Source organism: Cannabis sativa, chromosome 5 (assembly GCF_029168945.1).
Source record: "Cannabis sativa cultivar Pink pepper isolate KNU-18-1 chromosome 5, ASM2916894v1, whole genome shotgun sequence".
NCBI lineage: Eukaryota > Viridiplantae > Streptophyta > Magnoliopsida > Rosales > Cannabaceae > Cannabis > Cannabis sativa.
In genome coordinates, this window is record NC_083605.1 from 23,525,309 (window position 1) to 23,541,166 (window position 15,858).

The 15,858-nt window shown below is 34.9% G+C and overlaps 1 protein-coding gene across 2 annotated transcripts; it reads left to right on the forward strand.

Moving 5' to 3' along the window:
- The first annotated feature begins 3,064 nt into the window (after positions 1-3,064).
- Positions 3,065-12,821, forward strand: LOC115725322 (uncharacterized). 2 transcript variants are annotated; one of them, XM_030654803.2, is made up of 16 exons: positions 3,065-3,582; positions 3,739-3,879; positions 4,246-4,337; positions 4,690-4,786; positions 5,180-5,223; positions 5,391-5,479; positions 5,573-5,664; positions 5,771-5,917; positions 6,435-6,582; positions 6,769-6,845; positions 11,390-11,461; positions 11,552-11,599; positions 11,687-11,814; positions 11,933-12,089; positions 12,188-12,398; positions 12,560-12,821. In XM_030654803.2, the coding sequence occupies exons 1-16, from the start codon at positions 3,472-3,474 to the stop codon at positions 12,607-12,609; spliced, it is 1,704 nt and encodes a 567-aa protein (XP_030510663.2). In that variant the 5' UTR covers positions 3,065-3,471; the 3' UTR covers positions 12,610-12,821. The 2 variants fall into 2 exon arrangements, with proteins under 2 accessions (XP_030510663.2, XP_060971504.1); XM_061115521.1 differs by lacking the exon at positions 4,246-4,337 and having other exon boundaries at positions 3,443-3,582.
- The last annotated feature ends 3,037 nt before the right edge of the window (positions 12,822-15,858 follow it).

Sequence of the window (15,858 nt, forward strand, 5' to 3'; positions counted from 1 at the left end):
GGTTGTCGATTCGTGCTAGTTTTAGGTTTTTGGTTGGTTAATTCCCTGCTAGTTTAGGGTATTGCCATGTTAAGTTGCAGTAGATAGGGTTTTGGTTTAAAACCTAAGTCCCCGGTTGTGATTTAGCGCATCACTTATCCTTGTTGTTATCGGTGTGATTTAGGAGCTTGTAATTCACCGAGCAGTTGTTTCACTTAGGTTGACCGGTACACCTGAATTCAGAATTGAGATAAGATTAGTATAATGTTATGCATATGTTTATACATGTTTAGCGTACATGTTAGTTGACGTCAGAATAGGCAAGTCTATAGCCATCAGATTAGCATATCAGGGCATCGGTGAGGTGTACATAGAAATGCACCGAGATGCCAACAAATATATGCTAGGCTATCAGATAGTACGAGTTATCTGCTACCACATCGGTACGACTAGAGTACTGAGTATAGGCTGGATTTGCAGTTAGTCATACTTTGTCGAGAACGTTCCTGACTCAGTTAGGGTTATGGTTGGGTGTATGGGCGCCTGGTTAATAACCCGGGATATTAGTATGTTTTATGTTATACTTTTCTTACTGAGTCTGTCGACTCACAGTGCTATTTCCATGTGTAGGTAAGGGCAAGGCTAAGGCTAAGCAACCGTGAGGGCGAGCAGATGAAGATTGTACATGTCGGGGCGGTTAGGCCTGGAGCGTATGATCTTTAGGACATCAGGGCTTTTGCTGTATAGTCGCTAGGCGAAAAAACTTTTGTATATGAATAGTAAACTTTTGTAAATGTATTTTGTAAACGGGATCCCAAAATTTTATAAGTATGTTACTTTATATTTTTAATTAATTAAGCAAATTTTTAATTAATCACGATTTTCAATAATCTCGTTGATTAGCAATGAGCTGCACAGTGCGTTAAAAATCACGCTAACATGCCTAAATTAGTTATGGTGTTACATTGGGGGTAAATGTTATTTGTGTTTTTGAACAAGTGACACGTGGCACTAAAGAAAAAGATGATCTCCTGGTCTCCCTAATCAAAACCCCTCAACTAAACCAATTCACGGAGAATCCTCGTGAATCTGGGACAGGTCGAGACCAAGCAAAATGCAGAGGTCCACCTTGCTCTACTTTAGCTTCACAGACATGGAAGACTTGTTGCCACTCCGAGATCCAGAGTGGTCTCAATTCAAAGGTTGCCCACATGCAGGGGCGGACCCACATTGTAGCGAGAGGAGGCAGTCGCCCCCATGAAAAAAAAATTGGGAAAAAATGTATATGTATTTTAGTTAGTTACAACATATATTTGTATTAAAAGATGATATTTATAGACATAATAGTAAGCTTGGTGTAATGATTAAGATATATTACTAATATGTTAGATGGTAAAAGTTTAAATTCCACTAACTACACTTTCTAAATTTATTTTTGCCATCCCTGCTTTTACCAAAAAAAAAAAAAAAATACGCCCTCCATCACTTTAAATTCTGGGTCCGCCACTGCCCACATGGTACCAAGATGGGTACTCAAAGGGCTTATCGCGAATGCTGATCACCCAAAACTATCGCAGATGTCTATCTTGAACACAAACCCGGAACTCCTAGCGACGGTTATATTTTTTCTGACACATAATCAGATCTTCTCCCCTGTGTCCAGACATGGCAGTGCGTACTGCATACACCTTTTTGCCAGACAGTTATTCCAGACCTTTACTTTTCAAGGTGAAACCTTTTGGCGACATGTGTCCACTACGTACAATGGTCCCCTTTTGTCCAGCTGCTGCAACACATGAGCCCAATTTCTTCCAAGGGCCCCAATAGTCAGCTCTTTTTGCATGTAATTTACCCTATTAGTTGGCTTTGAGCAGAAACCCTAGGCGGGTCATGGGCATGTCCATACCCGTCTCACTACCTATAAATACCCTTATATTTCCATACGAAGTGGGGATCACAACCTAGATAGCTGAAACTCTACTAAAATTGCTCCAAGCTTTCCTCTTTAAGAGAAACACAAAGTAACTTTTTAAAAACTGTTTTCAGGAATTTTAAAAAACAGATTACAGTTTTTAAACTGTAAAGCCAAACAACCTCTTAGTTTCCAAAAATTTCGGTAAACAGGAATTTATTTGCATCAAAATAAACTTTTTGGAGACCGTAATTATCTTAATAAAAAATAAGAATAATTTATACGGATGTTTTTTTTTTTTTTTTTTTTTTTTTAAATTAATTGTATGATTCGGATTTTGTAAATATATGAGTTGTTCATTGAAAAAATAAACATTAATTTTTATAATATATAATGATACATTGTGGTTTGAATTACAATTATAAATTATAAATTGCATTAGTAAAAATGTAAACTACAATGGCATAGCAAAAAATTTCAAACTCGCATTTTTTATGTAGTGTGGTGAGTGAGGTGGATGAACATCCTTATCAGCCACATTCTTCTACCAACACATTCGCTCTCCGCTAAAAGAACGAGCAGAGCACTTAGGTGGCGTTTGGTTGGAGGTAATAAAATGGAATGGAATGAAAAGGAAATAATTTTTATTCCATTCCTTTGTTTGGTTGCATTTTAAAGTATTGGAATAGCATTCCAATGGAATGCTCTTTCCACCATTTTAGTGGAATGACTATTCCATTTTTAAAAAGAAAGGAATGACCATTCCAATGTAACAACAAAAAAAATTTAATTATTTTTTTATATATTTTTTTTTATACATTTTAAATTTTATTCCATTTTCCATTCCTATTCCCATTCCCATTCCCATATTTTCATTCCTCCCAATCAAACGCCTCCTTAATTTTCAATGGGAGGAGGGAACAAGTTCGTAAAGTAAGTTGGACTTGACTGATAACTGCTTTAAAAAACTCCCTTGCCTCCTGCAGAATAATTTACTCCGTATTGCATCAAGAATAATAAATATAATTTATCTAATATATTATATATAAATTGGTGTAATTGTATTTATTCAAGTTAATTGAGCGAATAATTTATAAAGCACTAAATATATTTATTTAACAGTTTAGATTTTCATTATATTATTTGAAGTATTTTTTTTTTATCTATTTATTGGAGTTGAGCAGTTTATAAATTTGGTTGAACACCCGTAAGAATTACTATTTACTACAGCATATATACCATCCCAGAATTTCGTTGAATCTCTGGCAAGCGAAATTTGAGGAAGAGGGTTCAAAGATGTTGATCACATTAATTGACAAAGTTATTTTTGTCATGAAAATTTAATCCCAATCCTCATTTCTTTGAGGTGAACCTTGAGCAATCTCTGTGGAAGAAGATTTGGGAAAAATTCTTTCAAAAGTGAAGCCTCTTTATTATCTCCCTTGTATTTGGCGGGAGTCGAGTTCAGAGATCGAATTTTCCAGCTCCGACTCCAGAGCCAAAGAAAGACGATATCAATTTGATGTTTTAGCTTCGAATAAATTGAAAATTGGATATTGTTTCTGTTTTTGTTTGGGTAAATGGATGAGCGAAGCCGCGACTGGGATTTTTATCTCAGAAGTTTATCGAATAGTGCCAGAGACTCCAATACTGCCAGTGATCCCGCTTCTGATTCTTCTCTTGTGCATTCCGTGAGTGTCTCTGATTAATCATTTTCTTAAAGCTTATACGAAATGAAAACTTTGAAAAATGAGTCTTAATTCGGGTTAGGTACTGCGTGGTGTGGTCTCTCTCTCTCTCTCTCTCTCTCTCACTCACTGTCTTGTGTTTGCTTTTTGAATAATTAGGTTAAGAAGCTTCATGAGTTATGTAAAGCTGAGAATGCAGAGGATCTTGTTGTAAGAGTTTATCCACATATTAACAAGCTTTTTCAACGCTCAGTTGCTTCACTGTCACAGTCTCGAACATCCAATGGCCTTCTCTTACTGGTTCGGATTAAATTTTCACCAATTTATTAGCTGCACTGAGATTTGATTTGGTCTTACAATAGCTCACTTCAAGTTCTGAAGAGATACTTCCTTTATATATTTATGTGTAGAGTTTTGAATTAAGCTATTTGCTAACAATTTTAAGGAAGCGTTTAGTCTAAACATGTGTTAGCTAAATTTGGCATCTTATTTCATTTTCAATTTTGAATGGCTTTGCAAAGTAATATAGATTTTTTTCTTTCTTCTTCTAATTGCTGAAAGGAACATAATTACCGGTCAATTAATAGAATTCTTACAAAATGTTATTCGTTGAGTGCCTTCTATATTTTTCTCAAGGCTTATATGTTTTTGACTCTCGACTTGAAGGCGATCCTTCAATTTTACCTTGATTTTGGGGATGTGGTTCTACATGATGCTGATCCCAGTTTAAGGACATTCTTGCGAACATGCTTGAGCCGGTACTTTTTAGCTTTATACCCTTGTAATACATTCATAAAGTTGTTAGATTGATAAATAACTCGGTTATGCCGTAATGGTATTTCCCGTTTCTATAAAACGGTTTTTTCTTTGGAGTACCGGGTCTATTTTGTGTTTCAGTTCTGTTACTTTCTTTGACAGGTTGTCTGTTTGAGACAAATATTGAAACTTTACTTGTGATTCTTACTATGTCTCTGGAATGGGAATTTTTCCGTTATAAAGTTCCTCTACTTTTCTTTCTTGAGGGGACTTTTTCCCCATCTGAATTGCATTTTGAAAATTTTGATATGATGATCATCACACATCGGTTTCTTTTGAATTGTTTTATTACAGTGAGTTTGCAGATCCTGTTGTTGCAGAAGCAGCCCTTGACTTTTTGAATACGAACAAGAGAAAGCTTCTTAGTACTTTTCCTACCTTACTACCTCAGGTATGCATCCTGATATACCACAAAAGCATTTTTTGTTTATTTGAACACATTATTTTCTTTCTTAACCAATTTCTGTGTATAGGTAGACACCTTCTGATATATAACATCTAAATTAGATATTATATGCTCGTAAATTTCAACTCCTGTCTCAGTGACTTGTAACATGTTATTCTTTGATATTGTAGATTGTAAAAAAGATAGGATTAGTTTTCTTTATATTGCTTCTTGTGTCGCTTTAGAGAGCTTTTAGGCCTGATGATATGAATGATATGCCTATTCTGTGGTGATTATGTCAATTTATTACATTTTCATGTATCAGTATTCTTGACAGATCATTTCTATTAGGTATCCACACTTTCACTTATTTTGTTCTGATGATAATATTTCATGCAGTTCTTTCCGTTATTGCTAAAACTGATTGCTTGGAATGGAGAAAAGTAAGTTCTTTAGTGCACATTACCCAATTTCTACTTTAGTACGCATTTTGAGACTAATTTCTTTCAGGCAATGATGTATGATATAGATGACTTGATTTTACGAATTATTTCAGCAAAATATAATCTACTAGAATCACTAAAATTCATTTATAATTTTCATTGTGCAGTTTAGAGAAGTCATTTATGAGAGTTTTTCCTGGGTTGATATCTCCTGGGTCATTTCTTCCTCTATTTCCATCATTAGTGGACTTGCCAAGTTAGTTATTAGATTTTCTTTTCTTTATTTCTTAATATGTTGCTTTCTCCGTCCCATTTCCAATATGACCTTTGTTTTTTCTCAACGTAATAGTTTTAGTAGTAGCATTGGAAAAAGTAGAGCGGAGCTCAGGTTCACTAGTTGGAAATAGCATAGCTTCAATCCAGAAGAGTACGGCTCCTGAGGTTATTTTTTTTATACCATAGTATAACAACACTGTATTTAGCCCAAACATCATAGATAATGCAATAATGATACCTTTTATTTATTTTAATTTTTTTGTAACTGTAGATGCTACTTGCACTTATGGATGAAGCTTATACTGGAACAACAATAGGAGATGGAGGGGGAGACTCTGAATCTGAAGACAGCAGTACAATTGATGTTGCTGATCCTGTGTTCCTTGACCTTCTAAAGGATGAAAATGATGGACTTGCTGTTAAGTACCTTACTACCTTTATAATAACTTGGCTTCTTGTACTCGCATTGAAATCAACAGTCTTATGTTATCATTCCCATCTTTTTGTTTTTCTGAAGTTCAAGAATTGGTACAGAAACAAGCCTCCTAAATAACTCTTTCCTGTATCTATTTTCTACTCATTGGTTATTTCTTACTTCTGCTGTGCTATGATAATGTTTCATTTTCACTTTTCTTGCATCTTGATATTTGTAATATATGTAGCATTACGAGGAATAAAGTAAATTTTGTGGATTGGCACTTGTATATCTCGTTGATGTTGTAATTTTGTTCTTGTGAGTTAAACATGAATTATTTGTCTGAGCTTGCAAAAAGTATTCAAGTCTTGTGTGAAAATATAAATTTGAAAGCATCTATTTTGAAAGCAGCAGGTTTGATTAACCTTAATCCACACAAGTTAAGGATTATTCATACTGTGAAGTTTCTTTTTGGATTCTTATTTATATAACACATTGATTGTTTGGTGTTGTATTTCAGGAACGCCAATGGAACTCCCCTGGGATGGCTGCGGCACTGCAGGCTGCAATCAACACCACTCAGTCTGATAGGCTAAAGCATGTACTGAAGATAGCACCTCGACTCATTGAAGTATATTTTGCCATTGCACTACGTGATGTCAATGACTGTATGTTGATCTATTCTCCTGTTTGTGATATCGTTTGGGCCTGAAGATGTTTTTTTCTTTTGTTTTCTTTTTCTGTTGCAGTGGATTTTTTTTTTCTTTAAAAGAAATCAAGTTGCATTCAGTATTCTGCTAAGTTGGTGTCTATCCTGAGACTTTTTCTTAATCTTTTTTTTTTCTTTTTTCCAGCATTGATATGTGCTTTGATCTCCTTACTTATGTCTAGAAATGCCACAATATTTCCAGACAAAAACTTTTCTTTCGAGGTACGTACACATTTAAATACAATTGAAATCTGCTGTGCTTTCTTCTGTGTTTCTCTTTCAATTTGACAGGTGACTTTTTGTGAGTGTTTGTCTCAATGGATAGATATAGCAACTATGTCTACAAACATAAATTAAATGGGAAGACCATTCCTTATATTTATACTAATTGTTCTGCCAAGCTATTCTTTCTTTTTTTTTATGCTAAATTCAACTCCTACCACTTTCCACCGGATGATTTTTGGTTTGTTTTGGGCAAGAGAATGACCATTATTTGTTCCCGGGTTGTTTTTCAATTATGCTTTAATATTATTTCTCTCAGTTTAACCAACATCAACTGAATGCGAGTATCGACTAGAATGTTCATGTTCTAACTCTCTGGAAACGTGTTTACAGGTTTAGATAGTAGTTTCTATGGCTGTTCACTATTATAAAGATCATTATATCAGGTTTCATCTATTTTCTTTGTTAGTATCTATTATGTGAGATGAAAAAAAAAATGATATACAACCTTAAACTTCATTACATATTTATACAAAACTAAGAATCTATCTTAGGAAAGTATTCAATTAGAAAACTAGAATTAAGCTCTTTTGCTTTTATTATATGAACTTTTTAATTTTCGGTATTTAGAGAAATTATAACCCAATTTATTATATGACAGTTTATATTATAGTTATAGTAGGGATCCTGCCAACATTCGGGTAATTCTGAATAATTTACAATGTCAAAAATAAAGTTCAAAATATTCAGCTACACGCTTATAAATAAACAGGTACGCCTGGTACTCACTTAATTTGAATTTTATTTTTGGCTTTGTAAATTATTCATAATTTCTTGAGAACAGACAAAATGCCTACAATAACTATAATGTACACCTTATACAAAAAAAAATTGGTTTACAATTTTTCTATATAAATTAAAGTTAACACTCCTCCTTAAGTTGAAGCATAGATATTAATTATGCCCAACTTGTTATAAAGATAATCACTCTAAACCCCATTGAAAGACTTCGTAAGATGCCCCCTTTGATATATTTTGTAAAAATCAAGCCTTGTTGAATTTTCACATGAATAAAATGAAAATCAATTTCAATGTGCTTAGTTCACTCATGAAACATAGAATTAGAAGTAATATGAAAAACAACTTTGTTGTCACACCTCAATTTTGTTCATATTGAAGTCCTAAGCACTGCTTCAATCAAAATTTTATACATCCACATTATATGAAATAAATGAGAAGCAATAAAAGAAGAAGAAGACGAAAACGATAAGTCAGTCGTTATATGAAATGAATGAAGAAATAGGATAAGTACACTAGAGTTGACCTTTGTGCAAGGCAATAGAAAAGTCATCTCTTGGAACTAGATTCTGATGATGAAGGAGTAGGTGCAGGACATGAATTAGGAGGTAAGACACCTGGAATAGACTAGAATAATAGGAGGCTGGGCTGGAGTTAGTTTCGAGACAAGATTAGAGGATGTGATAGAATAGACCAACAAATGATCATCCTCACCTTGACAAGCAGGATTGGGCGAGCAAAGAATGTTTATTTTTCATGAAGTAACATTAATTGAGACAAGATATTTCTTAAGACTAGGACAATAATATCTATAATCTTTATGAATACGAAAATAACCAAGACCCATTTCAAGGACTTAGGATCTAATTTAGTTACATGTGGGCTAACATCTTGAACTTATAATGTGCTTCAAAGGGAGATGGTTAACCTAAACAAGCAAAAGCAATGATCAAGATATTTTTCTCTCTTAAAATATGCTCTCTTCTCTCTCCTACTTTTGAGATATGCATGCTACCATGACCCCACTGGTCTAGGGAAGAAATCTGGCCACTACTCCATTAGTATTGGTCACTTAAAACAGGTTGGAAGCAATTATAAGCCTGTACCAAAAAGGTATTGGAGCTTTGGAACTGAACACAAAGTTTAACAAGTGATCGAGGTTCAGTTAGGATTTGTGAGAGAACTACTCTTAGGCTTTGAGGTTGTTGTATCAATCGATGTAGAGTGTGATTATGGAAGTTTTGGAGGAATTGCAGAAAAGAGAAGGACAACAACGAATTAACTTCAAAAGATCTTTCAGAAACAGCTCTAACTGTTGTTTCTTGGAATGTTTCATGAATACTAGGGGCTTTTTCTCAAACTTTCAGTCTTGAGACTCAACAAAATGAAGATGGTGATTGTTCCGGAAGAGAGACCAGTGAAGGGTTGGAAGGATTTTGAAGAATGTATTAGAAGGTTATTGAGAAGGAAGACAGAGACACCCATTGACAACATGGATCGACAGAAGACAAGTTCACATGTCTACTCCAGTCAGTCTAGGGAATAGATGAAGAGAGGGGGGAACATGAATCAACGTTCTTGGGTTAATATAGTAAAAATTTGATGAAACCAGCACCTAAACCACAACACAAGTAGGAGAAAGTCTGTCTCAACAGCTGTTCGTGGCAGAGGGCACATAGAATGGAGAGACTTGTATCCACCAATCAACCCCAGCTTCAAACCAAAGAATCTCTACCTGGTGAAAAGACTCAATGAACCGAATCTTTTTGAATATATGTTGTCCTTTATATATGTTGTCCAATGCACAATCTAGAGATTGGAGTTTGGCAATTATCTTTACAAGAGATAATAGTCATGTAGACTAGAGTATTATTTTCTACAATCTATCAAGAGAATTAGGCTGAAAGCTGGTGGTCAGTCAGTTATTCAATGATAGATGTATCATTTGGAGCAAAGATGAGAAGGAAAGAGATGAACTAATAGAGTTGCATTGTCTGAGAGTTCTAGGGACTCTTTCAGATGGGATCTCCAAAAGGTCGACATTAAAGTAGAATGCAGAGGCATCCTGGATTGGAGTTCAAGGTCTTCCCTTGAATCTATGGCACATGAAAATATTCAAGAAAATTGGAGCGATGTGCGGAGGATTACTTGACGTGGACAATGACACTGTTGAAGCTAGTGTTTTGTCTCATCTGAGGCTTCAATTGATGAGCAACGAATATCGGTTTGTTTTGAATCGTTAGCCCTTGAACATGAAGATTTAAACTTAATGATGTAAGCTACAGATTTCACGGGCTACTTTGATACTTGTTTATCTTTGTTTCCCAATATTCAGTTTAGTACCTCTCATATGCTAGTCACCATCGCTTTCCAATGAGTGGGGTTTTCTCCTGCAAATCAGCATTTGATTGGTTCCTTGCGAATCAGAATCAAAGAGAGTTGTGCTGGACTAAGATCTTATGGAAAGGTAGAGGTCCTTCTAAAGTCATAATTTTTGGTTGGTTAGTGGCTCTAGGTAAATTAAATGTGCACGAAATGATGCAAAAGAGAAGGTCATTTTTGTGTTTATCCCCGGGCTGGTGTGTTTTGTTGTAAAAGAAGTGAAGAAGAGCTGGTACTCCTATTTTTGGAGTGTAGTTTTTCGTACACTTTGGATTCTTTTGCCGAATGAGTTTGATGTTAAATGGGTAATACTTGTCTCGGTACCTCTGATGATAGTAAGCTAAGTGGGTGGAAAAAAATAGCAGAATTTTTGAAGGGGTTGAATGTTAAGTAGAAGAAATATGGGAGAGGGTTAGATTTTGGAGAGAACTTTGATGTAATTTATTTGTAGAATCTCCTTTGTTTGTGTAATCTGGTTTCTCTTTTGCTAAGCTCCTTTTATGTAACCATGGTCTTCTTCTTCCACAAGTGAGGATTATCTATACATAGTGGGAGGGAGCCAGTCTAAGACAAGTGGCCTTTTTTTCCTTTTTAAAAATAAAATCGTAACTCATAAATCAACAAGATCACAAGCACCCAGACAAACAAAACCCAACAAGGCAGCGAAAACAAAGAGAGGCTCAACCAAACATTAAAGCAGAAAAAGTAGGTGAGAAATCCAAAACCAAATACCTAAAACTTGAACAAATACAAAGTTGCAAGAATCAAACCACCCAAAACGAACAAATACAAACAAACAAAACCCAACAAAGCAGCAAAAAGAGAGAGGCTCAACCAAGCACCAAGAAGATAGGAAAAATGAGGCAAAATAGGTGAAGTTCCAAAACCAACAACCAAAACATGAACAAATACAAAATTGCGAGAGTCAACCACCCTAAACGAAGTAGGGAAGCGTCATTGTAGAAGAGGAATGGAATTAAAGGAGATCACTAGTGAAAAGGCATTGTCATGCGCCTCCATGTGCCTGGGGAAGGATGCTGTTGTTGTTGGCAGTGCGTGGGACCCACCTGCGACGAATGTGGTTGCCGGACTTCAGGGCTGTGGAGATTGAGGGCTGGGCTTCCTTGCTGTGCCGGCTAATACCATGTTATGTTTGATGAAAATAAATGATATTCAACCTTAACTTCATTGAAAACTGATGCATTTATACAAAACTAGGAATCAAGCTATTGGGCAACGAAATATATATATATGATTTACAGCTAACAGTATTATTCTAATGTGAATATAATTTTTAAAATTTTATAATCCCCAAAAATTTCAATGAGTGCGATGTTATAATTACGAGTTATGTATCACTGCAGGTTAGAAAAAGGTTTCTAGAATTCATGCTTTCTTCATTTCAGCGTTCACCAAATTTTATTGCACTTCTGAAGGTATATTTCTGTTTATTTATGTTTTCTTCAGTTAAAATCTTCTTATTTTCCTTGTGCAAAATCATAAATTCTAGTTAATACCTTTTGTAGAAGCCCATAATGGACAGGCTTGCAGAAGCCTATGATAGCCCAGAAAAGGTTAGTGAATTGCTTTTTGTTAGTCAAGGTTATTAGGTCCTGTAACTGTGTTGAAAAAATTGCTTCATTATTTTCATATTCCTGTAGGCCGAGTTAGCTTTGCAGCTGTGTTGGGCCATAGGGGAGCATGGTGGGGGTGGTGCGTCTCACAAAGACGCAGCTCGTGAGCTTTTCGAGAGTTTAGAGCTACTCTTATATGAAAATCTTACATCTAGGTGTAAATTATGTTTTGTTGATATTTTCTCTTTTTTTATTTTTCTCTGGTTTTGGTTGGATTTTTTAATACCTAGAATTTCTTTTTCTTTTATTTATTTATTTTTTATATTTTTGTAGCCGAGTAGGACTAAGGGAATCTGCATATGGATCCTCGAGCCAAATCATCAGGAAGTCATCACAGTCGAGGCTTCTATGTTTTGTTGTTACAGCAATAGCAAAACTTGCGACGTACCATCGTGAGTTACTACCGAGGGCGCGTGTTTCCTTGGGAAAGGTCTGAAAATTGTTTTACACATTCTTTATCAGTTCACACGTGTAGTACACATAAATTTTCCTATTCGCACCAGTCAAACTGTGTTGTGCATTCCTTAGGTAGCCCGATCTCGGATTTCAGATGCTAGGGTTTCAAGGCGTGCTCGTGATTATTTGGGTTTAATGAACGAACCAGCAATTTCGTTGTCAATCTTGGGGCCTTCACGACCTTCGAATGTACATGAGCAGAATCCAGGCACTATGAAGTGGAGTGATGGTTCGACAAAGATGATTGCACATATTCCATTTTATATTCTAGGTTCACAAGAAGGTAAAAGCCTTATCAACTATTTGTTCCCTTTAAAAATACCAAATATTGAAATAATGGCAGCCAATCTAAATGAAAGTATTAACTAGTGAAGTAAATAATGGCAGCCAATCTAATAATCATTAAGGATATGATATACCTCAATACTTTTTATCTTGTTGCAGGTCCGCCTGCCCATGATTTTTCATTTTCAGATATTACTCCTAGAAGATGAAATCAACTTTGTTTTGTTGTGTGTTCCTGGAAATTTGGCAATGCCTTGTTTGTTTTGGACAAGGAACAAGACAGTTTCCAGCTTTATTCATTAAGAGTTCTATTTGCTAAGCCCATTTATTTATATGTAAAATAGTTTCTATTCTTTGAACTAGTTTGATATTATGTCGTGATGATACTCAGCAATAAAGAATCAAGAAAGTTTTTTTTTAATTATTCTTTCTTTTTACTCATATACATGTCACTTTGATAACAGGTAACCCAATTCATTACAATAGCAACGGAATTGTTAATTCAACATTTTTTCATGGAAGAGAACTTGTATTAACCAGCTATAATCGCATTAGAGCCTCCTTGATGGGAAATAAAACCCCTTGAATTAAAAATCAAAATGTTAGTTTTAACTGTTGACTCACAAATGCGTGTCAAAAGCATATCAAAGTAGAGAAATCTATAATCTATAACTATAAAAAAGGTGTGAAAAATTTTAATCCTCTAACAATTGATTTACAAAAAGCCTTTAATTATTTGGAGGGAATTAGTGTCTTCCTCTCATCATATATATTATGAGAAAATCCTTTTCTAAAAAAATACATAAAATAAATTTATTATATAATTGCTTCTTCATTATAATAATTTGAGTAAATAATTAGAATTATTTATTTAGATAAAAAAAATATAATAACATTATGTTAAATTTATAGCTAAAATTAAAAAGTGAACTTAACAAAAAATAAATAAACATACAACACAAATAATTATGAGAAACTAAATATAGTTAATCAAAGACTAATAAAACAACAGTATAATTAATTTATAAAAATTCTATGACACTTTTATATTTTTGATATCCAAATAGTTTTAATCTTACTTTAAGCTGAAAACAAGATTCAAACAATTTATTGTATTGTGGCACGTCTATCCTTTTTATTTTATACGTGTGAAATAGACTTTTTAAACCCAACTTTTAGAATATTATAAAGGGTAAATACCATTTTGGACTCTGTATTTTATAAAAGTTATCAATTGGATCCTCTGTTTTGTTAAATGACAAAATGGACCTTATATTTTCTAAAATTGTACAAATAAAACCCTAAGCTGATTTTTTGTTAAAATAAAACTTAATAATAATCTGATCTAAAGATGTTATGACAAAACAGATTATATTTTTTATATTTGTTTGTGTTAGAAATTGTCTTAAAGTTGATTATATTAAAAAATAAATTAGTTGAAAATTGAGTTCAGTGTCCTATTTTTATTATTTTAGAAAATATAAGGTCTATTTTATCATTTAACAAAATAGAAGGTCCAATTGGTAACTTTACAAAATACAGGGTCTAAAAATAATATTTACCTTATTATAAAAATATTTTATTTTTTATTTTTAATAAAAATTTATATTTACTTAAGCAAATCAAATTCAAACTTCTTTTATATTTACAAATTTATATTTATATTTTGTTAACTGATATTTCTTTAGTTAAAACATAAAAATAAATAAATAAATAAATAAAGATACAAAAAAAAACTAATTAACGATAAAAAAAAATAATAAAAGCTAATAAAAGTATTATATTCCTATAAATTGAAGACTTCATGAAGTTCTTCCACCGATTTGCTTCCCAATGGAAGAAAACCAACAAAATTCACCATCTCCATACGCAAGATGGAGGTATGATCTCTGATGAGGAAAGCATTATTCGAGAAATTGAGTCTCATTTCGACCATCTCTTCACCTCATCAAACCCACCGACTCTGACATGAATTTAGCCTTGGAGGGCATTAGCAGCTCTCTCTCTCTGACACTGATAAGTCCCTCTTAAGCGAGGTTTTCTCCTTGGATGAAATTGAAAAAGCGTTTTTCCAGCTTCCTCTGAACAAAGCTCCAGGCCCGGACGACTTCAACTCCCATTTTTACAAAGCAAACTGGCATGCTGTTCGGAGAGAAGTGCTCGAAGCAGCTTCCAGCTTCCTCAATGGAAACGTAAATGTGGCCCCCCTAAATAACACCCTCATCACTCTCATTCCTAAAGTTAAGCAGCCTAAGTTCATCACTGAGTTTCGGCCTATCAGTCTTTGTAACATCATATATAAAATCATCTCCAAGACCATCGCCAATAGGTTGAAGCTTGTATTGAATTCTCTAATCTCACCGAACCAAAGTGCTTTCCTCCCGGGCCGGCTCATCTCTGATAATATCATTATAGCCCAGGAAGTTGCGCACTCCATCAAACTCAAGACTCGTGGGAAAAAGGGATGGATGGCGATCAAACTCGACATGGCCAAAGCCTTTGATCGAGTGGAATGGCCTTACATTGTTGCTATCCTTAGGAAATTTCAATTCCCCCCCAGGTTTGTCCATTTGATCCATGCCTGCATTTCCACTGCATCCTTCCAATTCAATCTGAATGGCAAAGTCTTAGGCAGTGTCAGCCCTTCCAGGGGCATTCGTCAGGGTGACCCCCTTTCTCCCTACCTATTCTTGCTTTGTGCGAAAGGTTTTTCCTCCCTCTTGCACCAGCAAGAAAGTAGGAGAGCCCTTTCCGGTTTTAAAGTTGCGAGAAGAGCCCCTGCTATTTCTCATCTCCTTTTTGCGGATGACAGCTTCCTCTTCTGTCAAGCCACCATCAATTCTTGTAATACCATCAAAGAGGTGCTTGAGGCCTACGAGAGGGCCACGGGCCAGAAGGTTAATTTCCAAAAATCATCTTTGTATTTTTCCCCTAATGTTGAGCTTAGGGATCAAACTTTAATCTCCAACTTTATGGGCATCCCGGTGCGATCTTCTTTAGAAAAATATCTTGGTCTCCCACAGCACATTGGACGAACAAAAAAGCAATTGTTCCATTACCTGCATGACAAGGTCTGGGGTCACCTTCATAATTGGAAGAAAAAAGTCTTCTCAAAAGGGGGTAAGGAAACTCTGCTTAAATCTGTTATCCAAGCCATCCCCACTTACTCAATGTCATGCTTTCGTCTTCCGGTTGCCACCTGTCACTCTCTCGAATCTGTTATGGCCAATTTCTGGTGGGGTGTCAATGATAACAACCGTCCTAAAACTCACTGGCAAAGCTGGAAAAAACTCTGTCGTTCCAAGAAGGATGGTGGCTTAGGTTTTCGCTCCATGGTCCACTTCAATCAAGCTTTACTTGCTAAGCAAGCCTGGCGCATCCTAAAACAGTCAAACTCAACGGTGTCAAAAATCTTGTCTGCTAGGTATTTTCCTCACTCATCTTTTCTTGATAGTTCG